The sequence below is a fragment of the Vulpes lagopus genome, chromosome 3, assembly GCF_018345385.1.
Source record: "Vulpes lagopus strain Blue_001 chromosome 3, ASM1834538v1, whole genome shotgun sequence".
Classification (NCBI taxonomy): Eukaryota; Metazoa; Chordata; class Mammalia; order Carnivora; family Canidae; genus Vulpes; species Vulpes lagopus.
The window spans coordinates 163,948,619-163,976,567 of NC_054826.1; the positions used below are offsets into that span (position 1 = coordinate 163,948,619).

Genomic DNA, 27,949 nt, shown 5'->3' on the forward strand with positions numbered 1-27,949 from the left:
GCGGTCAAGAAAGAGTCGTCGGACAAAAGGAGTGAGCATCATTGTTCTGTCCACTGACACCCTCTGTCTGTTCACAGATCAGACACCACACAAACAGCTACGCAGCCAGCTCCACCTCCTTACCCCACCAGGGCTCCTCAACCTTGATGTGGAGTGACCAGCCGGAAAGGTGAGACTGAGACACCGTCCAGGTTCGCGGCCTCGCCTGCCCCCACCTCTGCTCTGATCGTGTTCGTGCGACAAGGATGGACTGTCCCCAAGAATCAAAGTGCAAATTCAGCACATGTCCCCGATCCTGGAGGCCCAGGCTCCCGAGGGAGGTCGTTGCTGTCTTGACAAGCCCACGTCCACCTCCTCCAGCCCACGTTCTCGCCTGGCTGCAGGCCGCTCCTGGGACTGGGCGAGTCTGCGTGTCACTGCTTTTCTCATATGAAGAACAGAGCCCAGGACTAGTCTAAGGCTAAGCGATCCTGCTCTCATTTAGCATCAGAGCTCAGCGCGCTCCCCACGTGGTTGGCGCACTCTTGCTCGCCCTGGCCTAGGCCTGTCTGGGGTACAGCGGGTACTTCAAGGGGTGGACGCTCTAGAAAGCAGGACGTGAGGCCGAATACGATGTTAGTCATGTCAGATTTCAAGCACCAGCTTCCTCCCTCAAACCCCTTATTTCATCATTCCTGTACTGACTGTGGGGCTACGTGGACGCCGTCAGGGTGTGATTCCATTGGGTGATCTTTTGCGTTTTAATGAAAAGTGAAAAGCTTTAATGATTTTTTTCCAAATATAGCACACTTGGCTTCTCAAATAAGCTGAAATCTCCATTGTAATGGACAGTGTGCATGTTGATTTTATTCCGTCCCCTGGGTGAGGCTGGGCACGAGGCCTCTGCCCTCCGTGCGTGTGGTGAAGGTGGATGTGGACATTTAGGTGGCTCAGTGTCTTTCGACGTTTGTCCTCCTGTGGTCGAAATAACTGAAAGATAATCACTTGAGTTCCTCAGGGGAAGATGGAAATGTAGTTTTTCAATAGAGGTACAGTGTGCAGCGATGCCTAAAGGATACCAATAAACTAGAGGATTCTGGAACATAGCTCAAAAGTCTCAAGGCCAATAGACTTTTTCCTCAACTCACCTTTCTGGTCCTGTATCCTTCCCTTAGTTATCTACATGTGACACACCTATCGTGGGCACTCTTTTTGCTATACACGCAGATTTCCTTGGAAAACAAATGAAGGGAAAAGAAAGGAGATACTTAGTTCCTATCTCTTTATTGGTAGGCTCACCCTAATTTCATTTTTAATTTTTTAAAGTAAATCCTATTGTCCTTTTCTTGCACTATGAAAATAAGCCAGGCTCTCTATAGACACTGCAAAATAAAGAAAATTACTAAATTTTACTTCCACTACTCTTAACTCAGTTAAGAATGATCTTTGTTGGGATCCCTGGGTGGCACAGTGGTTTAGCACCTGCCTTTGGCCCAGGGGCGATCCTGGGGACCCGGGATCGAATCCCATGTTGGGCTCCCGGTGCATGGAGCCTGCTTCTCCCTCTGCCTGTGTCTCTGCCTCTCTCTCACTCTCTCTGTGTGACTATCATAAATTAAAACAAAAATTTAAAAAAAGAATGATCTTTGTCTAATTAGTTTAAAATCGATGGGGAGATAGTATATGTTGGTATAAAATACTTTTGATGCTTTCATTTTTAATCCACAAAAATGTATCCATTTCATACTAAATTCACCCCAAATAGTAAGTTCTGTGACCTATGTTCAAATATTCTGTATCATGATTTAGCAACACACCGATTTCTAACCCGTGCTTTCATCCTCATTTTTTAAAAATTATCTTCCATAAACATGGATTCTCATTATCATGTGATGAAGTTACATTGAGAATAGAACTAATCCTCAAAATAAGATACATTTCTGCCAAAAAGAGTGGGGAAATGGGACCTGATCTTCAGTTGTATTGTAATTATAGAACCTACCGTAAAGCTCTGCAGAGTACACATGTGAAACAAATCCATGATATTAATATGCTTTGCAGCTGAGTTGTATAGACGTGGCTCCTGACTACATGTAATATATTCTGTGTAATTCTAGGCATAAGGCTTTTAGGTTGTAAGAACAAACTCCTGCCTACTCCCACCTCCATCCTATTGCAGATACTGTGCTTTCATACACACCACTGCAGGCCAGAGTGAAACAAGCAAACAAAACGACAAGCAAAGGAAACAAGCACCCAGCTCTGCTGCCCCCAGGAGAGGTTGGGCCAGGGTATTGCGTGAAGAGGAACGGCATAGAGTAAGGGCGAGGTAAGGAAACAGCATTAGGTTCAGAAGATTAGGCTTCCATCAGAAGCTACATTTACCCAAATTCTCCCAAAGAAGGAGCAGATAGGAACGCAGGGCGGGTGGACTTGGCAGATTATCTGGCAGATAGAGAGTGGAGTGTCTGTCCCTCCTTCGTTCCATGGCCCTTGGCTCTTGACACAGGGTCTGGGGTCCGGACCAGGGCTAATCTGGTCATTTAGGATTTCTTTTATTTTCCTTTTGAGTTCCTATCTTCCTCCCTGATGTTCATGGGAATCAGAATAGAGTCTGGGGGAGGGTCCCCACCTTCTTGTACCCTCCCTTCCCCAGCTTGCTTTTGTGTTTCGGTCTTTCAATAAAAAGCTGTTTGGTCAGAAAAAAAAAAAAAGATAGTTAAAGATAAAAAAAAGATAAAAAAAGATTAAAAAAGATAGTTAGCATCACTATCTTTTATATGAAAATGTGTATACGTGGCTTACAGTTATAAGTGGACTTGGGTCCACGAATTACACGAAGATGTCCACAGAGTTGAATTGCTCCACACTATTACTGTCTACAAGAATGACTTTAAGAAATTAAATACATGATAAAACCCACGTTATAAAGGAACCATATAAACTATTTAAGAGAACAAAGTTTCTTTCAACATCCTCAGTAGTTAGAAGCTCATTCAAAAGAAACCTATTGGTAAGAGCATGGTAATTACCAGGTACCTTACGGATCTGTGTAAGATACACCTTGCTTGACATACTTCACATGACTATGAACACTTACATGTGTGGTTACTGTCACAAAAATATTTGTGCTCCTATTCTTAATTAATCCAGGCTTTTACTGAATCTTTTGTTAATTTGAAATATCTCTAGGCTCATACCATGGATCAAAGTGGTTTTCCATTTCATTCAGGTTCTAGGGCTTTATTTTTTTATTATGTGATGTGCCTTTTATATAAAAATAATTTGTACGAAATGTATGTTTAAGAGCTTTTATAGTTTGCTTTAATAAAATTCTCAACCATATTGTAAGCTCCTGTGGGCAGGACCCATGTTGTATGTATCTCATGTACCTATAGAGCCTAGAACAGTGCTAAGCTCATAGAAATCACTCAATAAAAGAAAGTGATGGAGAGGCTAAGAGACCAGATTGCAATCTATGAGTAATGTTTAAGACAACCAGGTATGCACACTTTGGGTCAGGGTGGACAACTGTTTCTCTATTGACTTTTCCTCTTTGATATTATGCCATTAAAAAAAATAATTCTAGTACAGTTAACATACAGTATTATATTATTTACAAGTATACAATACAATGATTCAACGATTCTATACATTATTCATTATTACTTCTCCCTCTGGTAGTCACCAGTTTGTTCTCTATAGTTAAGAGTCTGTATTGTGCCATTTCGACTGGTCTTTACATTTGAGCGGTACAAGGGAGTCTTTTTTATACTTCTTGAAGAAAACAGCTGTAAATATTTGTTGAGTATGGGATGGTTACTTTTACAAAAAGAGTAAATGATATAAATATAAGCCTGCATATAAAATAACTTGTCGTTTAGTTAGCTATATCATTTCTTCTTACCTTAGTATAGGAGCTGAATTTTAACTCTATACCTAGAAGTAAATTAAGCTATTGCTGAAAATGTAAAGCCTGTGAAATAAAATGAACATAAATTGCAGATACAAGAACAGTAGAAAATTTTCATCTTATGGATTCTTTGAGCATAGTTCTCTCTCTCTCTCTTTTTTCTTTTTTTGGAAACAAGTACACCAGAGCCTTAGTAAATTAACAAGTCTTTAGTTGATTTCTTAATGAAAGTTAGTAATTGTTGATTATCGTTTTTATCAGTTTATTGATTTAACTTACAACTTAAATATTGAATCCTTTGAAATGCTTTGAAAATGGGCAAGAAATATTTGTGCAACATTATGTTGAGAAAATACTGTTGTAAATGGTAGGTGGACACAGAAAATGTGAGAGCTTAAGCACCGAAATGCTCTGGCACAGAAAGGGCAGAAGAAATTATAGCCCAAGGAAACACAATGCCACTACAAATGCAAGATTACACCAGAGACTACTAACAGAAATGAAGGAATAGAACAGAGGGATGTAAATTTGCTACAGGATTGAACAAAGTACGATTCAGTAATATGTGCTTCGTAAATACTTGCTGACTGCTGCAGGTGGTGGTGTGGGCGGTGCTGCTGCTGGTGGTGGTGAAGAATAAGAAATTCAAGCAAAATTAAGTGAATAACATATTAAGAGAATAAGTAGGAAACGGGAAAAAGATAAGATATTCTTAATAAGACTCTGGGACAAAGAAAAGTAATTAAACAATTGAGTTTATCTCTTTTCTCTATATCTAACCATCTTTTAAGTTCTCTTAAATCTACAGATATTTCTTATTGGGTCTCCTCGTGGGCACCGCCATGGTCTAAGTCTACACCTCCATCATTTCCCACTTGAATTACCCTAGAAACGTGGGTCCTACATCTGGTCTTGGGCTCATCAATTATCCTGCACATCTGCTGCCACTGTGATATTTTGTTAATAAATTGAAAATCTGTTCATATTATTTTCCTTAATCTCCTTGGTATTTTCCTATGGCCTCCAGGATAAAGTTAAAACAACTTAATTTAGTCCAAAGGGCTTCTGGTGTCCTCTTTCACATCTGCCTTGTTTTCTAGCAACACCAAACTGCCATCTCACAGCCTTCCTGCTTCACACATGCTGTTCCTTCTATGCTGGATACTCCTTTCTCTCCTGTACGTGGTTAAAACTGGCTCATCTCTCATGAGTTTCAGCTCAAGTATCACTTCTTCAGAAAGTCTTCATGACAAAAACATCTGTTTCTGCTGTAATTTGCTGGCTTATGCACCTAACTTCTTGGCATGGCCAAGGCAGGGAATCTGGTTTTCATTTCTGTGTCTGTTGTATGGCATAGACTTGGCATTCAACAAGTCCTTGCTAGTGAAAGAAAGAGCAGAGAGAAGATGTGCAGCAATGGGCTATGAGTTTGAGCAAAAGTAATAATTCAAGATAATTCAAGGCCCAAACCGTACATATGTTACTTAAAAGCAGGCAGTCAGCCACACTCTGATAACCATTCAATGCTTGGCTTTCCAGGCACATAGGTTTATATTTACACTTGGCGTTGGCAGAGGTTCTGTGGAGGTAACAGACAAAGCTGGGAGAGAGTGCCACAATCTTATCTCACTTGGCAAAAGTTTAAATGCGATCTTAGAAACTCAAGGAGAAACGAACAAACTGAAATATTGCTCTCCAACTTGATCCAGCATTTCTTCAAAGGCAGAAGAGTGTGGTCTTGTAGAGGCAGCTCAGGCTTTAAAGTTGGACAGTCCTGGGTTTGAATCCTGATCGGCACTAGGGAATGATGCGACCTTGAAGATTCTGTATTTAACCTCCCTTAGCCTCAATTTCATTATTTGCAAAACAGAGTAAGTAACGCCCATCCTGCAGGGTTGCTGCAAAGATTAGAGATGCCTTGTGTGAGGCCATTATTCTTAAGGCCAGTGTAAGTACCCTTTAAAAAAAAAAAAACAATTTAAAAGCCCTTTACAGGATGCCTCAATTTTGAGTAAGCAGCTGGAATTTGGATCTGAGAGAAAGGAACACATGTGCACCCAAGCAGCCCATAGCCTAACAGGGCCCCAAGCAGTTTTGTTATAAGCTCTTCGCAAATCTCCAATTGTCCTTCAAAGAGTTAACTCGAATTACCATCAAGCCAGCTGCTGAACCCATGGGATTTCCTCTGCAGGTGCCAGCAAGAATAGTCCTGCAAAAAATGAGAAGGTAGTTTTGAAATAAAACTCACACCTAAGTACTTGTGACCTTAAAGAGGAAAGAGCCTGAGGCTAGAGCCTCCGTTTATATTCAGAGTAATATGTGGGTTACGGGCTAGTCAGGAGCAGAAGCCATGAGTTGCCAGTAAAGGCTGCATCGTCTGGGCCTATTTCAGGTTGGTCTCTGGACTGCAGCATGGCACCAGAGCCAGTCCGTGGGAAGAGAGACTGTCTCCCAGGGCATCTGTTCATGAAAATAAGGAGTGAGGTCTGTGGTTGGCTTAAAGGGCAAATGGATTAGGGTTATAGGATCCAGTAGTTTGCTAATGATCTTTGGAATTCCCTGACTTGGAGCATATCACCCCACAGAAGGTCTCCTTGTGTTTCCTATGTCCTATTTTCTTCTTTTTATAAGAACACCAGCCATAGTGGACCAGCCTATTGCAGAATGACCTCACGTTTACAACTGGGTCTGCAATGGCCCTATTTCCAAATGAGATCACGTTTTGAGATACTGGGGGTTAGGACTTCAACATATGAATTTGATTAGGGGTGAAGGAGACATTTCAACCCATAAGAGATGTGTTGATTGGTTTAGGAAGGAAGCCAAATGTAAACTCCAAAATAATAAGACCTAAAATGATGCTGCCTCTGGATTTAATGGGTTTAGGGAACGAATAAAAAACTCAGTGATGCATGCTAGCCCTGGCTCCAATTAGGAACGATAATTCAAGAGTGATCATATTTCTGACACTGAAATATCTGTAAGTTTTTCCAGTAAACAAATAAACAACACAAAGCTCATAAACAAGTGTTAGGAAAGATATTTGTGTTGTTTGTACCGGATTATAAATGATCAAATTAGACTAAAGCCAAATTGCTCTATTTATGTTGGAAAGAGTAGGACGTTGTAGGAGTTCCTGTACTTAAGTTATCAACTCAGGTTGATTTTACTGCTTTGAACAGTCAGATTTCTTCCCTGGTCATTTCCAAAAAAAGTCTTCACCTAGAGATGGAAGTTTTAAGGGAAGCTAAATGCTACCCATTTAAAAGAGGATAGTTAAGAGACGCCTGGGTGGCGCGGTCTGTTGAACACAGGATCCTTGATTTTGGCTCAAGTCGGGGTCTCAGCGTCATGAGATAGGGCCCGGTGACAGGTTCCGCACTCAGAAGAGTCGGCATGAGATTTTTCTCTGCCTCTGCCCCACCCTCTGCGCGCGGTCTCTCTCTCTCTCTAGAAATAAATAAAATCTCTAAAAAATAATAAATAAAAATAAAAGACTTCAAAAGAGCAGAACAGGCCATTGTACCTCTGCTTTAGCTGCTAATTAAAGTCTCATCTCGGGCGGAGGGTCAACTGCCCCTCCTAGTCTCTCTAATGTCAAGGTCCAGTTGTTGACATCAGTTCGTGATGGAACTTTGGAGGCCTCTAAAGGCTGTTCATGATCACATTGAACTTTGTTCAGCCTTTGTTTCTGATGCACATATTGTTAATCTAATCCTGACTTAAAGGTTGTGCCAATAAATTGCATTGAATGTTCTTTTTATTTCACCACTGTATTTACATACCACCCCCTGTACTTTTCAAAAAGCAAAATAGTGGTTCACAAGACATGTACTTGTGTTCCAAGGAAGTGATGCAATTGCTTTTGGCAAAATAATGAAAGTTTCAGCATAGTTCTAAAGTTCTCTTTGTATCAACATTTCTCGCTGTGTTTTCAGTTAGAGTGGGAGATTTTGCCAACAACCGGCTGTTACTAATCTGGTTCACAGCTGAATAAATCATTTTCTTGAAAAGGTTCCCCATCAAAACCTAACTATAAATGCCCGTAATCACCCAGGGTATCTATCTATACACCCCTCGTTATAGGAATTAGAGGAGCTGCAGATATGATCCATTGACAACATCTACCATGTACTTAATATTCTCACATTTCACATTTCGGACTCTGAAACTATAAAAGAAAGTAGCCCTTCTTTAGGGCAGAGATAGCTGTCCACACCTACAGATGTTCTCCTCTCAGGCGAGGATGGAAACAGCTCCTGGGGGTGGCATAAATGGGAAAAGTTTAGTTAAGACCAATCTGAGGCTGGGCACTGGGAAATTCCTCTGTCTCTTAGGCTTACATGGGATATCTGGTCAGTTGTCTGAAAAATTAATGTGTAATTGTGTAGAGAAAGGCGACCGGTGGCCCTGAACTATATTTCTGTAGTAACTCCAGTGATGAATACATGATAAAATCAAAACAGAACTTAAAGTCTTTCAAGCAGGAAGTTCTTCTTTGTGGACCAATGACCAATGTCTGATGATATTAGCACAAGTGTTACAAGAAGTTTTTATGTCTCTTGTGTCACTACCTGGGAAAGAAGATGGGACAAAGGACTACAAGTGCTTCCAGTCTCTACTGATAGAACAATATCAGATCAGAGAATGTCTCCATCAAATTTTAGAACCATTCTTAATAAAGATTTTTCTTCTTCTTCCTCTCTTGTCCCCTCTCCTGCCTGCCTCCCTCCTCCTGTCTTTCCTTCCTTCCTTCCTTCCTTCCTTCCTTCCTTCCTTCCTTCCTTCCTTCTTCAAATATTTATTAAATTATTGAATCTATTTGATTGTGTGCTACGAGAGAATAGGAGTTAGAGAATGATGTGAATCTATATAATTCAAAGGGAAAGAAGTGACATATTTAAGGTTTACAATATATAAGTGCTTCATGTTCACTATCTCATATCATGCTGCCCTTCCACGAGACTGTTACTGTAAACTTCTATTTTAGAGCTGAGAAACTTGAGGCCCATCTCTGGAGTAGGGCTTGACTAACTCACTTTCCCGAGGTCTATAACTTTAGATGGTGGGATTCCTATTCCAACCCAGGTTGCTTGGCTACAGAGCTTGGCTGCTTTTTTTTTTTTTTTTTTAAGATTTTATTTATTTATTCATGAGAGACAGAGAGAGAGAGAGAGAGAGAGTCAGAGACACAGGCACAGGGAGAAGCAGGTTCCCTGCAGGGAGCCCGATGTTGGACTCGATCCCAGGACCCCAGGGTCATGCCCTCAGTGGAAGGCAGATGTTCAACCACTGAGCCACCCAGGGGTCCCTGGATCTTGTGTTGTCATTGTAACCTTCAAGAGGTTCCCAATGCTTAAAACTGCCAGCAAATAGATAAAATGCTGGTAATTATATTAGCTATAAGAAAGCAATTATGGAAATGATGGGATTTAAAAATATGGCATCCCCTCATGAATAAATAAATAAATCTTACCAAAAAAATAAATAAATAAAGACTAACCAGGAGAGCTACCCAGCTCAGAAGACCTAACAAGTTAGAGGCATCCTCTTTGTCGTCTTGTGTTCAGGTTCATTACCCTTCTCCACCTAAGTCTCAAAATACTATGTTGGAGCTTTAGTCTTCTAATGTAGGCTAATTCCTAGGGAAACACAGCTATTTTAATGAATGATATAATAAGAGCAGTTTGGGACAGTGGAGTGGGAGGAGGGCAGAGAGCCTCAGGTACACAGAAAGGGACAAAGAGGTGGGCTCAGGACTAGGGAGGAGCGTTCGGGGAGAGAAGGGGAAGTGAGAAGGGATAAATGACAGGTTTTTTCCCCCATTTCTGCAGATTCTTCAGATCCAGTCCTTCCTACATGGATATGTCCTTCTAGATTTTCAGTTTATTGACTGTTACCCTTCTCAAAAATGCCTATTCTCATTGAACGGCATTTATGGTTTGGCACCCCGCTAGGCACTTGACAAATTGTCACAGCACACTTATGCTATTGTCCCTTTTTTTTTTTTTTTACAGCTGAGAAAAAGAGGGATCAGGGAGCAGGCAAAGTAAAAGAAGGATGGAAAACAGGGCCATCTGAATGCAGACCTCCTGACCTTCTGCCAATTGTACCGTGTGCCATACTTCCCTTCACCACAAGCATGTGAGGGAACCCTCCCAAGGCAAGAAAACGACATTATACTCTAGCGGCAGCAGTGACAACAAATATTAGTTTCCCCAAATATTAGTTTCTTAAAACCACAAAAGCTCTTATGCCCCCACGCCCCCGCCCCAGCCTGCCAGTTGAAAGTGGGGCGAGGAGACTCAGCAGCAGGCCACCCTCATCAGAGACTCGGGCTACCCTAGGGCTTCCAACAGGGCTGGAGCCTGCAGCAGGGAAGGGAGCGCCCTGGAGCAGCACCCACCCACTTCCAGAGCAAGGGGTACTCGGGGCCCACTGAGGGGTGAGGGAGAGGATCCTGCCACGTGCGAGATAGAGGAGAAATGGAAGGTCCTAGAGCAACACTACTATGCGCCCCAGAACCTCAGCAGTTAAGAGTAGAATAAAAATGAAGAAATTAATGGCAGAAGGACTTCGGCTCCTTTTTTGACTCCAAGCGCGGCTTATTTTAAGCCTATTTTGTGTGTTGACTTACTTGCCCGGCGGGAGAGTTTCAGCAAGCAGCGCCATTTTAAATTATGGGGAGATACGGGCATATTTTTAGCAAAGCTGAAAAAACAGGTTGGTCATGGAAATTATCCAGTTTAGACATAACAGGGTATGGCTCACAGTTGCTACAAATTGCTGCTTTAGCAAATGGAAAATTTTTCACACGCAGGGGGTTAACACAGCAGGTCTCTGGAAGAAATGCAAGAGTGCTTAGGTACTTTGTGCAGAACAGAAGAGTCTGGAGTGCTTGTGGGACTTGGTGCCCTTTTTCCGACAAAATGGAAGTCATGGATTTGCGGACTAAAAATATCTCCAGGCCGTCCAGGTTATTAAAGCGTGTTCTTTTTTGAAGATTTTTATTTATTTATTTATTTTAGAGAGAGAGAGAGAGAGAGAGCACCAGTTGTGGGATGTCAGAGAGGAAGGAGACGGAGAATCCTGAGCAGGCTCCAACCCAGTGCCAGGCTTGATCTTCCGACCCTGAGGTCATGACCCAAGCAGAAGCCAAGAGTCTCACGCTCAACTGACTGAGCCATCCAGGTGCCCCTATTAAATTCTAATTCAAAATCTTTAGACTGGCAAAAGCTTCTACTTTTAGGATTCTGTAAAACTTACATTGACCTTGCACTACTAGAGCCAGTGAGTATGGCACACGCGACAGGCTTTAAGGAAAGGTGGGATTCAAAACCCCCCTCCCGGAGTTATCTCCCGTAAGAGCCTTAGTTAATTTCCTATTCTCATCTGTTAATGCGGGAGATATTGATAAGTCTACATGGCAAGTACCACTGTAAAATGTATTTCTTCCTCCAAAATATATCGTGACGCTGTTCACCACTCTTCATCTCGAATACTCGAGATTCGAATTCACACAGAACTCATCTCTCAACTGGACCACCACTGAGAGCCTCCTCATGATGCTTCCTCTTCTTTCTCCAGCCCATTCATTACTCGGTAGACATAGGGATCGTTCTCACCCCAGGACTCTTGCACATGCTATCCCACTTCCAACCCCCACCCCCCACCCCCGTTTTCTGCATATATATAGCTCTGTCTCTTCCTTTGGTCAATAGCTTAAGTACTTTCTCAAAGCCGTTTTTCTTAAGCTTCCTATCGGTAGTTGTTTCTTCTTGGTTTCTTGCTACCTTAGCTCGTTTGTTTCCTTCATCGGGCCTACACCGATTTATAACCTGGTTTTCCTTTTCTGTTTACTTCTTCCTTTGTTTTCTGTCCTTGAATATGAGTTTCACAAGAGCAGAGACTGGCTTGATCTTACCCATCCTTGTCTTTACTAAGCACATTGCAGGTGCCAAAATAATGAGCAAAGGTGTGATGAGCAAAGGGAGCGTGAAGAGGAAGTGAGATAATTCAATGCATCTTTAAGCACCTGGGTGGTCCCCAGTATCAGCATCCGTCCCTTTCTTTACCATGGCTGCCCAATCAGTCTATGCCTCCTCTTTGCATCTCTCAGCTGCAGGTACACCGATGTGATTCCTTATCACATAGAAATGTCCTAGGAATCTAAAGTAAAGGGCCAAAAGTAGTGAAATGGGGAACAGAAAAGGTTATTCTTGCAAGACTTTGATATATTTGTCTGTTCTACATCTGTGCTTTTGTGGGTTATCTACTGACACTCTTACATGATCTTTCCTGTGCCAAATTTAGAGATTTGTAGTCAACTAACAAACATTTATTTCTTACTATCTTTTCCTATAGGGTAGGCAACACTTCTAAATTTGTCTTGAGCAGCGGTGTTGCAAAATTATTTGACTATTTAATGACATTTTCTCTTGTTATTTAAAAAACGAGTGGAAAATGAAAATATAAATATGCATAAGCTAGTGAAAAAAAAGGTCAGAGTGAGAATACAATTAAGGCAAGGGTGACAATAATTCAGCATATAATGGATGGTTAACATTTAGTTGTTTGGGACACTTTGAAATTAAATTGATTAATAGTATCCTTACAAAAGAAAAGAATAAATTTAAAGAATGGCATGAAGTGCTAGATTCATTATCAAGTATTATGCCTAAAAGGTTAGGCATAATTATGAAATTTATATCATTTCCTCTCTGTGGAAAAGAATTCCACTCTAAAATGCATCTCTTGCACGTTTGGCTTTCTTATGTGTTTTTAGTCTGATTTTGTCTGAAAGCGGATTGTTCATGCTCCTTTTCCCTCCTGGAGGATGGACAAACCCACTCCCTGAGTTTACTTATGGGGAATTTGTGACTCAGTGAGGGGAAGAAACTAGTCCCACAAGCCTGCTTCAGTTCTTTCTCATCATTTGCCTGAACAATTTTAGAGGCTAGGTCTGTAGGCGAAGAGACCAGTCTTTATTTACTTAAAAGTAGCCCTTCATAGTTTGGGACTAATATTCATTTATAAATGGTGTCTGTTTTGGGATAGGAAACATTTACCAGTGGACAGCCAACAGTTCTAGATGCACGAGAAGAAAGACTCATAAGACATCTTTTGCTTTTGATTTCTTCTTGGTTAATTTAACCCTCCATAGGTTGCAGGGTGGTTACTTCACTTGTTTCTTTTTAGGAAGAATAAAGATCAACTGGTGGAGATCACACCTTGTGTTTCTCAAACAATGCTACTTTAATGAATCAGGTCTAGAAGAATTTTTGTGACTCTCCCACAAGCCTGACCTGCTCCTCAACTCTTGCCGAATTGTTCTGGAACATGCCTCTGCTCTTTGACACGTTCACTCTTTAGATTCGGTGGGTTCTGAGGTCACTGGACTTGGCCATGTTCTTAATATTGCTCTGGATTTGCTGAATGAATGTTGGAGTCCTGCTCACATTTCTAGCATTTAATCCCCCACAAGCCTATCCCTCTTTTTCTTCTATCACCCACTGCCCAAAAGGCAATTACCATCCTCACTGCACGAGTATTATTTCAAGTTCTCGGTAGCCATCTGAGCTAGTGGTTACCTGATAGCACAGAAGGGCCCAAGGAACTGCTCCAGAGTATCCACATCTTCACTAGACTTCCCACCAGTTTCTTTCAGCAGATGACAACCGGATCAAAATATGAGCAGCCCAGGTTGGAATGCATCAGTGACCACCCAGCTCAAGCTAAGGCTTAGCACAAATGCCCTTGACATTTTTCTCTTTTCAGTTAATGGTGCATATCGTTGTTTTCCAAACTCTTTCACAAGGCTTACAAAATCGCCATGACCTTTACCACGTGTCTAACTTCATCATTCCTTTCCCTTGAACTATACTCTCCTGAACTATTTTACAATTATTTCTTGATTCCAATTTTAAACTGGCCATTCCTTGTCTGGAATATTCCTCCCTTCTCACCAATGTCTCAAGTGTTTTCTGGTGTTGTGGGACACTTTAAAAGGAGGTGTTCATCCCCTTTGGACAACTTAGAGATGTGTGGCTAATTTAATGTTATTCGACTATTCCTATCATTCAACATCAGAAAGCAATTGAGGGCATAGGAGAATGTGGAACTGTATTTTGTACATGGAAAATTATGAAATGCCAAAGTTTTTAAGTGAAGAGGTCTCAGCCCTGGGGACTTAAACTGTTCCAAGGGTTTTGTAGGAAACAAACATTTTGTGTCTTTATCTGTGTGCGTGTGTGTGTGCATGTGTGTGTGTAACTCACTCCCATCACTTAAAACTTTTCTTTTGAGCCTATACCACACACTTGAAGAGACAACGGAGGAGCTCTGCAGATAAGGTGCAAAGTATATTAGAATCTAGTCCAATATTTAACTCTAAGAAAGTATTTCAATACCCACAGAGCCTTTGAGAAGCGTGCTCTGACCGTCCTTGCTTATCATTCATGATCTCTATCTAGAGGAAGTGTTTGGGGAACAGAGTCATCCACAGCAAGAGTAGGGTTGTCAGGAGCAGCACAGACATTGACTCCTGCCTGGTTAGGAGCATTTGGTGATGAAGCCACATCATAGCAAAGAACGCTAGAGTTGGAGTGCCCCACTGAAGAACCTCCTATACTAAAATGTGTCGGACTAACACTTGAATGGCCATCAAATGTGAGCTTGCACCTCACCTACACTGTCTCTTCATTGTCTCCCCATCTCCATGTTTGGGCTACAGAGACTGAGGACAAAGGTCTCTACAGGAAATGTCTCCACTTTATGCCAGAAGTACAAGGATCCTTTTCTGACATGTTTGCTGAAGACTGGAGAATTTACCCTGATGCACACCTTTCAGATTGATAAGAAGGTGGAAACAAAATTTAGATTTTGTAATATGCTTATGGTTGCAATATCATCCTGAAGCTGCAGTCACTATAACAAAGATTTCACGATACCATTCAATAGATCCCAACTTGACCAAGATCAGAAAATCCATCTTAATTTCAGACACTTGAACTGAGAACTCACAAACTTAATTAAGCCAAGAATGCAGACTGACTTGAGAAATTACTCACAATTCAGATTAAACGCCTCTGATCATTTTTCTTTCTCAGTTCCTGCAAGGTCTACTTCATTAAACATGCTTATCTGTTTCTGTATAATTAAAAAAATATCCTGTAAGGGAATGAAGTACATAAAAAAAAATAATCAAATATACTTGCTGAACTACTTGTGTGTGAAGTTGTGCCAGTTTCCATTCGTGGTAATTAGGTCATGTCTCTCCACTTTCTTTAAATATTACAATAATGAGTGTAAATTAGTACATTGTTATTTTCAAATTAATGGCAACATATAAAACTCAATGTTCAACTTTGTAGGGAGTGTTGGGTTTGTATAACAGGACCCCCAGGCGGTAAAGCATGGTCCAGGCTCTGTGTCAGGCGCTACAGGCAAACCCTACTATCACTTCACACTGTGTCCGGAGCCCCCACTGAAATCCATGATTGTGTTCTCTAGCACTTACATTATGTTTTGATTATTATGAACATTAAAAAAAATATTTTGTTTCTTAGGATTCTCAAGCACAGACAGTCACCCATTTATCAAAACAAAACAAGCCATAGCATGTATAAATATAAATTTTTAGAACATGTATACACAGATCAATAAACAAAAGTGTATGGAGTGTAAGTGTTCCTAAATGACATCATGCCCTTATTTTAGTTGCAAGGACTCAGTGTTGATGAAGGCCGCGCGCAACCCCATTGGCTTTAGTGAGTCCCAACAAGGCAGCCTGGAACTCCACAACCCCAGTGTCCCGCGGTGCGAGGGACAATACTTGTGTATTGTCAAATGCAGAAGTTAACTTGAGTTATCCTCCTAAGTATATGAAGCTCCTCTTTACTTTCAGAAGGTGAGATACGATACATGTGTCGAGCATCTACTTTAAGCACGGTGCTAGCCGTACCTCCGTGTGATAGTGTGTCATTCCCACAATGGCCCTGACAGTAACAAACCTTATCCCCATTTTTACCAGTGAGGAAACTAAGTCCTAGGGCAGATAACTGACTTTCCCAAGAACATACTAATGAGGCAAGGAAGCAAACCCAGGCCTGAGGCCCTGGAGTGTATTCCTTTTCTAATTTGTCATGCGATTTCTGGTCGCTGAAACCCTTCGTACGGACTTACACTTGGAATGATGAAAACTTCTCAAGGACATATAAGGGCAAATCAAGGAATGTAGAATGTAGCAGGACCTGGAACAGGACACCTGTGCCCATGCACACCTGATTCCTGGGGCAAAGCCAGTCAGGACCCCAGCCAAGTGCACGGGCCGCAGGGCTGGGCCTCAGTCCTCCGGGAGGGAGGAAGGTCAAGCAGGAAAACTGGAGCAGACGTCCAGGTTGACGGGCTGTGCCAGGGTGGCCTGCAGGCCAGCTCTCCACGGGCACCTCGAGCCCGCCCGACGGGAGGTGCAGCTTTCAAAGGGCTCCCGAGTGTCCTTCACCCACCTCCAGAAGCCGAGTACTTTGAGAGATGAAGAGAGCTTTCTGTGACGTGGGAACCGCCACTTTGGGGTGCTTCTTTCTGATTTCACATGAAGGACACATCAGCAATATGCAGCTGGACGGGCTCCGGCTCACCAGGGTACGACTGTGCACACTCTTTGTAAAAACCAACAGCATTTTGATGCCGAATCAAGTCAGGTTAGGTTGTGTAAGGTCGGTTGTCCCATGACTCCGAGTCCTTGGAAAGCACCCAGGTCAGCCCCCGGAGTCACTCTCTGGGGCTCACGTACGCACACACACGCCTGTGGGGCAGAGGCCTGGTCTGAGTTTGACATCAGGCATTTTGTAGGAAAGGCCGGAGCCCACGCTCGCAGCCAAGTCTCTCACGGGCTGCATTTCACAGAACTGCAAAGCTGTGAGGACAACATTAAATGGCGGATCTGCAGCAGGGGGGTGGGGTGCATTTTTTTAAGATTGGCTTTTGTGCCTCCTGGTTGTATTTCTCCAGGTTGGAAGGGGTCATGATTGATTTGCTTTTCTGCTCAGAAAATATAAAAATTATGTCTGGGGAGATACAATAGGTGACACAGAAATCAAAGCCTTTGAAGTCAGGCATCCTAGGATTTCAGCCATTAGCCAACTCTGTGGCATTTACGCTCTCTGAGTTTTGGGGTTTTCACTTGCAAAAGTACCTCAAAGAGCTCATGTAAAGCATAAATTAGATAAAACACCAAGTATATAGTTAGTACTAAATATATTTCTTTTTTTTTAATTTTTCATTTATTTATGATAGTCACACAGTGAGAGAGAGAGAGGCAGAGACACAGGCAGAGGGAGAAGCAGGCTCCATGCACCGGGAGCCCGACGTGGGATTCGATCCCGGGTCTCCAGGATTGCGCCCTGGGCCAAAGGCAGGCGCTAAACTGCTGAACCACCCAGGGATCCCTATAGTTAGTACTAAAAAAAACCATTATCTGTTAATATTCCAGTGCCATCTTCAGAGTGGTAGAGATTTTCATGTTAATCGATATGTCACCCACAGTGTTAGTTCCCTTATATCCATATTATCTATAATTTGTATAACAACCACAGCCGGAAACCATGTCCAGATAGATGCTTCTCATTATATAGTGTTAAATGGACTGGAGAAAAAAGAGTCTAGGGGTGCTGGGTGGCTCGGTTGGGTAAGCATCTGCCTTCATCTCAGGTCATCATTCCAGGGACCTGGGATGGAGCCCTGAGTCAGGATCCCTGTTCAGTGGGGAACCTGCTTCTTCCCCTCCCTCTGTCCCTCTCCCCTGCTCTCTCTCAAATAAATAAATAAAAATTTTACTAAAAAAAGAAAAAAGAGTCTAGAGACACAGAGATGAATCTAGAGGTTATTAGGACTTAAATTAAAAAAAAATTTTTTAAAGAAGCTATTAGACTGGTTCAGATTTAGGAGGTCTCATGAAGGTGGTGGTAGAGAGGAGAAGGAAAAACCACTTCGAATTTGGCATTGGAGAACAAATGTTGGCCATGAGGGTAAGGAATAGCAAGGACTGAAATCATAAAACCCCCCTTTTTTTTAATTTTTTATTTATTTATGATAGTCACAGAGAGAGAGAGAGAGAGAGAGGCAGAGACACAGGCGGAGGGAGAAGCAGGCTCCATGCACCGGGAGCCTGATGTGGGATTCGATCCCGGGTCTCCAGGATCACGCCCTGGGCCAAAGGCAGGCGCCAAACCGCTGCGCCACCAAGGGATCCCTAAAAACCCCTTTTTTAATGTGATCTCTCTGGATAAAATCCACTAATGATAGAGCACTGACTTGGCAAAATATTCAAATGAAAAGGTAAGGCTGTAAAAAGCCATATCCAGAAATGACATGCTAGGTAGCGTTTATCTCCTTCATTCAGTACCGGGAGATTTATTTTTTTAAGCATCTGCTGTATTTCAGATACAGTGCTAGGATCTGGTGCTGTATGATAGGACTTGTCGTACATAATAAAACTTTACTGACTCAGAGATATGGAAGCCGTGCTTCTCTGGAAGTTTGGGTTGTACGTGACAACAACTACAACAACAACACCTCAAACTGGCTTTTAAAAAGGATGTTAATTGCTGAAATAACTGAAGAGTCTCTTGGTGCTCACCTGACCTATGGAGAATCTGGGTTTCTCTGAATTTTTTTTGCTCTTCCTTCTTCTGCATCGGTTTTATTCTCAGGAGTGTTCCCTTCGTGGTGGCACGATGACCAGCAAAAGCTCCAGACTAGTCATCCTTACTAGTTAGGCAACCTCAGCAGGAAAAAGAATTGGTCAACTTCTCACACCTTCTTAATAGTCCTAGCAAAATTCTGGTGATGGGGATGTTCACGCGGTTTGGATCCCATTGCCCTTCTTGAACTAGTTACTGTGGCCTGGGCTTGGCCCTAATGAACCTTACGGACCTGAAGAAAGGAAGGTTACTCCAGATAGAATGACTGAAGTGTTCTTACCAGAATTAAGAAGAAGAATTGGGTGATCAAAAATTACAAATGTTGACTCTCCTCTCCAACTGAGCCAAGCAAGGGCCCCTTTTGTTGTAAGTTAACAGAGATCAACCTCAAGGGCAGCCCAGGGGGCTCAGTGGTTGAATGTCTGCCTTTGGCTCAGGGCGTGATCCTGGAGTCCCGGGATCGAGTCCTGCGTCGGGCTCCCTGCATGGAGCCTGCTTCTCCCTCTGCCTGTGTCTCTGCCTCTCTCTCTCTCTCTGTGTCTCTCATGAATAAATAAATAAAATCTTAAAAAAATAAATAAATCTCAAACTAGCTTAAACCAAAATGAAACTTGTTATAAAATCTCATGGAATCCAAGAGCAAGGAATGTAATAAGACCTCAGAAGGAACAGAAATGAGGAAATAAAATTAATTGACATTATAACTGCTTCCACATCTCTCTCTGTCTCTGTCTCTGTCTCTATCTCTCTGTGTGGCCATGTGTTAGTCTTTATTTCTTTATTTTTCTCTGCACAGCTTCTGCATTTGGGGTGTGTCCCATTCTTCAAATGTCTGTTTCTCACGACATGTGACTATCTCACAAATCTGGAGGTTGTATCTCCTTGGTTTCAGACACTCACAGAAGACCAGTGACCTTATCTGACTCTCACTTCAAAACTGAGCCCACCTCTGCACAAAGGGGCAGTTCTTGGGAAAAAGAGGCTACTGTGATGTGGATAAAATACCAAAAGCAGTCTAGTACAGGCCCACCAACTTTACTGAAAGAAGACCTCGCTCTTGCTCTGAACCTCATCCTCTGGACCGTAGTAAGTATGCAAAGTGATACCCACGCACGACACCAACAATGGCCATCTGCGTCAGGATGCACAGCAAGAGGAAAAACCCCCGCCCGTAATGACTGACTTACCGGGAAGCAGCAAGTTGTGCGGCAAGTGTTACCCCATCCTGAGGAAGGGGTATTCGCCTCCTACCGATGTGCTAACATATCTCAGGAGTTAATGAGGCAGATACAGGAGGCAGAGCTGCTTCCCTCGGAGACTCACAGAAGAGCTGGGGGGGCAGCCAAGCGACCCGGTGACTGAACATCCGCTGTGGTAGATCAGGGCTGAAGGAGGGCATCTCATCTCCGGAGGCTCCCGAGTTGCAGAGGAGCCAACCTCCTGCTTCGACGAGAGTTTACTGGTTTGCTAGGGCTGCTCTGACAAAATACCACAGAATGGATGATTTCAAAGACAGAAATGTACTTTTTCACCGTTCTGGGGGCTGGACTTCCAAGAGCAATGTGTTGACAAGTTTGCTTTTTCCTGTGGCCTCTCTCCTTGGCTCGCCAACAGCCACCTTCTTGCTGTGCCCTCACGTGGTCCTTCCTCGGTGTGAGTGCACCCATTGGCTCTCCGTGTGCCCAAATCCCCTCTTCCTGTGAGCTCACCAGTCAGACTGGGTTTACCCTGAAGACCTCATTTAACCTGAATTATTTCTGTAAACTCCGCATCTCCAAACACAGCCACATTCTGAGGCACTGAGGGTTCAGGCTGCAACTTATGCCTCTGGGGAAGGTGGGGGGGGGGGACAACAATTCAGCTCATAATAGAGAACAACACACTTTCCAGAGGAGCAATATCTGCTTCAGTCTTAAAGGATAAGGCAGGGAAAAGTAGAATTCTGTAGGAACAAAGGTGTAGAAGCAAGAGAGGGTGTGACTTATCTATGGAATTTTAAGGAGTTGGGTATGGCAAAATTTAGGATACATATGAGAGATTGGAAATCCATAAAAGATGAAATTGTACATGTAATTCGGGTTTGAATTATAAAAGGCTTTTTTCATATTGGCATATGTTGCATGGGGGTGGGGTTAAACTCTGGTAACAACCATGCCTCAAAATATAATAGTTCAAACACAACAAAAATTTATTTCTCTCTCTAGTAAAGTCCAGGGGTGGGGTGTTACGGATTCACCAGAAGTTCTTTTTCACACAGTGGTTCAGGGGCCAGATTCCTTTCATGTTAAGGGTATCAACCACGTGTAAGGGCTGGGGTGCTATGTCCAGCACTTTCTCTTTAAGGTCTGAACCAGCAAGCAGCACACTTCACTTGGGCTTTTGCTGAGAACTAGTCATTTGACCTCTTCTTGTTGCAGGGTTATGGAGGTTATGACGCATAGGGGAGGTTTCCAGTAAAAGGCTTTCATGGACATAATTCCATTAGGAAAACATTTTCTACGTAGGAACTTCCTCTGTCAGTCTTGTCAGTCATGCTAAATAATCTGGATGTTAGGTTATCTGCTCCTCCCCGTTCAACAGACACTGCATCTTCTGGTGCAGTGCCAGCCACATCTCAGAGACCTGATGGTGAAGGTCAGAGAAAACAGATTTGGCCTCATTGGGCACCTGGTCATCAGGGCTGCTTTTAACTCTGGCAAAGTGGACATTGTTGCCATCAGTGACTCCTTCATTGACCTCAATTACATGGTCTACATGTGCCAGTATGATTCCACTCATGGCAAATTCTATGGCACAATCAAGGCTAAGAATAGGATACTTGTCATCAATGGAAAGCCCATCTCTACCCTCCAATATCAAATGGGGTGATGCTCATGATGAAGACATTGTAGAATCCCCTGGGGCCTTCACCACCATGGAGAAGGCTAAGGCTTACTTGAAGAGTGGGGCCAAAAGGGTCCTCATCTCTACCCCTTCTGCTGATGCCTCCATCCTTGTGATGGGCATGAATCATGAGGAGTATGACAACTCCTTCAAGATTGTCAACAATGCCTCCTGCATCAGTTGCTTGCCCCTCCGGTTGAGGTCATCCATGACAACTTTGACATTGTGGAGGGTCTCATGACCCACAGGTTATGCCATCATTACTACCCAGAAGACCTTGGATGGCTCCTTTGGGAAGCTGTGACCTGATGGCCCAGGGGCTGCCCAGAACATCATCCCTGCTTCCACTGGTGGTGCCAAGGTTGTAGGCAAGGTCATCTTTGGGCTGAATGGAAGGCTCACTGGCATGGACTTCCGTATCCCCACTCCCAGTGTGTCAGTCGTGGATTTGACCTGCAGCCTGGAGAAAGCTGCCAAATACAATGACATCAAGAAGGTGGTGAAGCACACATCAGAGGACTCCCTCAAGGGCATCCTGGGCTACACTAAGGACCAGATTGTCTCTAACAGTGACTTTAACAGTGACACCTGCTCTTCCATCTTTGATGCTGGGGCTGGCATTTCTCTCAATTATAACTTTGTCAAGCTCATGTCCTGGTATGACAATGAATGGGACTACAACAACCAGGTGTGCATGTCTTAAGGTCCACATCACCTCCAAGGAGTAAGCCCCCTAGACCACCAGCACCAGTGAGAGCAAGAGGAAGAGAGAGGCCCTTGACTGCTGGGGGTTCCTTGACTCATCCGCCAATACACTGAGAATCTCCCTGCCTATACAGTTTCTATCCCAGACCCCCTGAAGAAGGAGACGGGCTTGGAGGAGCCCTTCATTGTCATGTACTATCAATAAAAGATATTGTACCCAGCTCAAAATTTAAAAAAAAAAAAAGAGAGAGAGAGAAGAATCTGGGTTTTATGCTAAGAAAGAGAGTGTGACTTTGGGAGTTTTAACAGAAATGACATGACTAAATTTTCATTTTATTTTTTTTTCAATTGTTTAAATTTTCATTTTAAAAGGTAACGTTCAGGATCCCTGGGTGGCGCAGCGGTTTGGTGCCTGCCTTTGGCCCAGGGCACGATCCTGGAGACCGGGATCGAATCCCACGTCGGGCTCCCGGTGCATGGAGCCTGCTTCTCCCTCTGCCTATGTCTCTGCCTCTCTCTCTCTCTCTCTCTCTCTCTCTCTGTATGACTACATAAATAAATAATTAAAAAAAAATAAAAGGTAACGTTGGTGTCACCATAAAGAAAGGACTTATGGGGCAATTTAGAAGCAGAGATGATATTAAGGAAGGCATTTTGGGAGTTCTGGCAAGTGGTTTTGATAGGAGCGGAGAGCATGGGGCAGATTCCAATGATATTCCAGAAATAGATTCATCATTACTTCTGACTGATTTATTATGAAGAGAAAGGAGGAGGAAAATTCTAGGTATCTTGTGATTTCTGGCTTGGCTGAATGAGATTTGGTAGCATTCAATGAGGAAGAAGGAGTGTGGGAAAGTCTCAGTTTGAAACACAGTGAGTTTGAGACCTCTGCAGGATCCCAACAGCAGTATTCAGTGAGTTGTTGTATATATAAATTACGTTTTTCAGGAGAGAAGATGAGGTTTAAAGTAGATTTTATAGTTATTACAGTAACAAAGAGAGGTAGTTGAAATCACCTATGGATGGGGTCATCTGTAGTAACCATAGATTTGTGTAATGACCTAAGAATGTTGATTTCCAACTTCCACTTTAAACCAAATAGGGTTTTAGGTAAAAAAAAAATAAATAAATAAAAATAAGGGTTTAAATAATGCCACGTCATGAAAGCTATAGGTTGTCTATTTCATAAGTATTTAATGGCAAAAAGGAAACAATAATTTCCTGCCAAACATCAGATTCAAATACTGTAAGATAATCATCATAAGACAGAGAATCATTACAAGTAAGGTGGCGTTTCTGAACTTGAGGTCTTCATACATGAGTACTGCTGCTATTGTATGTACAGTCAATGAAGTTCACATTTAATTAATAACCCCACGTTCTCATAAATACCCATCCAGTATGCTGGCAAAACAAGAGGTGGCCAATTTTATCCTTCCTGGCAAATAACTACCTCCTTTCTGGAAACCCTGAATCATTTATATTTGTATTTTCATTAACTTGTTCACTTAAGGATTGTCTCAATCTAATTACTAGCGGATTAAAGTTGATCATGTGACCCCAGAGTGAGAAACATGAGTTAAAGATCCCAATGAAAGATCCTATTACACGACTGTTACAAAAAATGCCAAAAAAACAACTAAATAATAACCAGATGTTAGAAAATGCTTGAAATTTCTTTAGATGGTATCACTAAATTCAGGGAATTAAAATGTAGAATATTTTTAAAGTATGGCACCATCATGGAGTACTTTCCAAAACACTAATATTTCCTTTCAGTTAGGATCATTAGGGTGAATTTTGTAAGTCATCACCATAATTTTAGTAGGGGTCACTTACAAATTGTACTTGAGTTTAATTGTACTGAGGAACTCTACGGTGACTTGACTTTCGCCCTGTCCAATCTGGTGCTCAGGCTCAGGTGTGATGTTTGAACACTGACTTTTATATTTGATGTGTTACCTTTTCATCTGCTTCTGAGGTCTGATTTCTATTTTTATTTCTATATCACGAGGTGTTTTAAAGGAGCCTTTTGCTAAAACGCATCCAGATCCTCCCCCATTCTTCTTAAAAGAAGAGGGATATAATAGTATTTTTCAAAATAGATATCTGCAATCCAGACTGCAGAGTCTTTTCATTACAGAAGTTGAGTTTGACTCCAAAATGTCATTGTTCACCTTAAAGTTAAAAGCCGATACTTTGAACAAGGGTTAACTCTTACCCGATTTTGATAGGAATGAAATTATAGAAGTAACTTGCTATTCATTGGAATAATATAAAAGTGAAATACATTTGAAATCAAAATAGCCAGTTGCTTTATATGAACCATATAAATATAATATATATAATATAAATATAAATGATCAACTTTTACATCTTTAAAAACGTCTTTCATTCACATGTTCTATGTGTAATTAACCATGTAAAATAATAAAGAAGCATCATGGATCCCTTCAGTGGACATAGAGAGTCACTAAGCTATGTAAATAGGCTTTAGGGGTTCGGGGGCTGACCAAGTTCACATTGGACTGAAGACACCTAAAAGGTAATCTCAAGTACATGCACATTTGCAAGATCTTCTTCACCTAATTATTCCTTTTGATATTCTCTGGAAATTTAACTGATCCCTTTTGCACAACATACTGGTTGTGGGTTACGTGGCTTGAATTGGCATCCACATGCGAAGGACTTCCAAGTCTCTCGGCTCTTCAGACTTCCCACCTCCGTAGCCAACGCCTGGCTGGACGTCACAGTCAACTTAACTTCACTCAAAACCAACTTCCCAAAGCCTGCTTCTTCCCTGGGGCTCCCCATAACCTGGGCACCAACGCTGGAATCCTTCTGGGTGACCTGCCCCTCCTGTCGCTACGGTCACCTGTGCCAATTCCCCTTCTATATAACATCCTTGAATCTATCCACTCGTCTCTCCTCATTGCAGTTAATTAGTTCAAGTGCCCTTATTTTATGGCTTATTCTAGTGATTTCCTGCTGCCCCCTGCCTTGCTCTTCCCACTTACCCTCAGCTTCGGTCACCAGATCTATTCACTGTGTAGCCAAAGTGACCTCTCCTTCATATCAGCTCCCCAGGCTGCAGCCAGAAAGATATTTCCAAAGCATAGAAATAATCTTGGCACTTTTCTGATTAGAAGTCTTAAGGATTTTTCATTCCTCCCAGAATAAAGTCCAAACTTATTAGCACCACATATATGACCCTTAGTAATTGGGACCCTTTACAGCTCTATTCTATTATTTATTTAGTTCCTGAATGTGCCAGGTCCCTCTACAGCGTTTTGGACTTTGTTGAGTGTTGTCCTCACCTCAAACCCTGACCTTCCCCTCCACCCCTGCCTTATCTTCTACTGTCTCTCAGGACTTAGCCCTGATCTTATTTCCCTGGTGAATCTTTTCCTGACCAAATCAGGTTGCATTTTATATTCTTCCCATGTATTCCATCAGCACGCTGTTCTTATCCCAACGTTCTACTCATCACATCATATTTTAATAATGTTTATCTATCTCTCTTCATGTATTTCGAGCTCCTTAAAGTCTTCATTGGGGGCAGGAACTGTTATTCTTTTAAACCAGTGTCTCCCCAGTGTCTAGCACCCACTTTGAAATAAAGTAGATAATTCATATTCACCGATTGAATAAATGGAAACCAATTAGATGCTCCTTGCATAGAAGCGACAGGTGCGCACATTTGATCATTGGCTGTCAACATGATTCCACCCCAGTCAGGACTCCTTTACTTGTTTGTAACTGACCCCACAGTGGGCCCAGGGGAATCTAGGAGCAACAGGGAGCAAAAAAAAAAAAAAAATCCAGGGCTTCGGGGAAGAGTTTCTTAACAGAATTGCGAGGTGGCATCAAGAGCAACTGCCTTCAAATCTAGGACATAGTTTGACTCTAGTTCCTAACACACAAACCTCGACTTACTGTTGCTGAATAGGAAAGGCTTAGAAGAAGGAAGAGAGATGGTTAGTGAAATCTCAGAGTCAATGGACAGATTGCAATTGCTTTCTTTTTCCTTGGTTCAAAACCAGCTTCTAGGAAGTGTCTGTATTCCACACATTTTCCCCGAATCCCTCTTCTACTCCCTAGAAAGTGACCTTTGGCAGTTATTAAATTGCTTGTTTTTAGATGGAAAAGCAGAAATAATAACACCTGTTCATTACTGCCAGGAATAAATCATATAGGGAAATTGCCTGAAACAATAAATGGAATAAATGTAGGTTTTTGTTGTTGTTGTTGTTGTTGTTGTTGTTGTTGTTTTTAACGTTGTGTCAAATAGTGTGACTTTAGAAAAATGCTAAGAGGAGCCAGCAAGTGGAGAATCTGACCATGGAAGTTTGAGAAAATGGAGGGGAAAATCAGAAAGACCTCCTCTGGTTCTTTTCTATCCCAGCATCTGGGAAAACAGCAATAGTGTCCACCTAGAATAGAAAAATGTGTACCAAGAATAGAAAAAATGTGTAATGATGCATAGCAGCTGACTCTCACGTCAGAAGGAGTTGTTTTTCCTCAGGCTTTCATTGTGCATTTGGAAGTGTCTGGGAATAAAGCATGACCTGTGCTTTCTGTGCTCTGATGACTTAGTCTGAGGTTGCCTGCGATACAAGGGACCAAACCCATGTGAGTCCCATAAGGAGCTCAGGGTCTGGCCCTGCACGCACGGCCCCCTCATTAGCTGTGCTCCCTGGTGTCAGAAATCTATTATGCCGAGAGAAGATTCATGCCGCATTGTAAGAGCTGACCGAAGCTGTTAGAGTTGGGGGCATTGGGGTATATTTTACACCAAAGTGACGTTTATTACAGTTTATTGAGACTCGGGACACGGTCTACCGAAAACACGGAGTTGCAGGCACCTTTGCTGACACCAAATACAACCTACACCAACTTCCCCCTGTTGCAGCCACAACTGAATTTCCAACTCCCACTGGTGATTTTCACCTACTCTCCCTCCTCACCCAAAGCCCATCCACGGAGACCAACTGCAGCCTCTAATCCGCCTTCCTTGTTTCAAATGACACCTACCTCTTACGTGATTCGAATCAACTTTTATCTCTATTTGTAAGTCCTTTAATTTCATCTTTTATACATCTACAAATCTATCACACATTGGTCTGTTCTCAGAACACTTGATGCTTCCACATCCTAGCCCCAATCACGCAGAGCTTCTCACTTCCTGAAAAGACCATGTATCTCTGTCACCCTGTGTTATTTGCTTTTCTGAGCTTGTCCTCCGTCCTTTTCAAACTGGCCAACTCTAATTCCTAGTTCTATTATCTCCTCTTCTGTAGTCTTCTGTGAATTTTTTTGGTAGTTACCACATTCCACACCACCCCTTTGCTGCCATGGATCATTGGACTTCCAAGTACCATTGCAAGTATCTGCGTATGAATATCCTGAACTCCTAAAAGGCTAGAAGGGGGCACATCTCCCTTGGTATCCCTAGTACAAGCCAACACCGCTCTAAAAATATTTTTGAAAGAGTACTCAATTCCTTGTAAAATTTTGTAAAAACAAATTCAAGTAATATAACCAAGCCAAGACAACAACAAAAAAAGAATATGCTAAGGATAAAACTTTAACACTGAATTGTCATATTAATAGAACCTGGAATTTTGCCTTAATAGGAGAGTTTGCCTGAATTGATCCAACTGATTTTCAATATTGTGTGTGACAATTCAGTACAAAAATTTTATTTCCAGCACATTTCTTTCTTTCTTTCTTTTTTTTTTTTTTTTGCCCCTGAGCTACCCTTGGT

General features: G+C 42.2%; 1 protein-coding gene across 3 annotated transcripts in view; it reads left to right on the forward strand.

Annotated features, from left to right (window-relative positions):
• The window catches only part of PTGER3 (prostaglandin E receptor 3), a 185,555-nt gene that overhangs the window by 76,640 nt on the left and 80,966 nt on the right, over positions 1-27,949 (forward strand). Inside the window, exons 3-4 of one of the 3 annotated variants that reach the window (XM_041750831.1) lie at positions 78-169; positions 9,910-10,045. The exons of 1 other annotated variant lie outside the window; for it this stretch is intronic. In XM_041750831.1, the coding sequence (XP_041606765.1) occupies positions 78-169; positions 9,910-9,913 (96 nt within the window). In that variant the 3' untranslated portion in view covers positions 9,914-10,045. Of the gene's footprint in view, positions 1-77; positions 170-9,909; positions 10,461-27,949 lie in introns of those variants that run through there. One more of the 3 variants, XM_041750833.1, reaches the window with a different exon arrangement.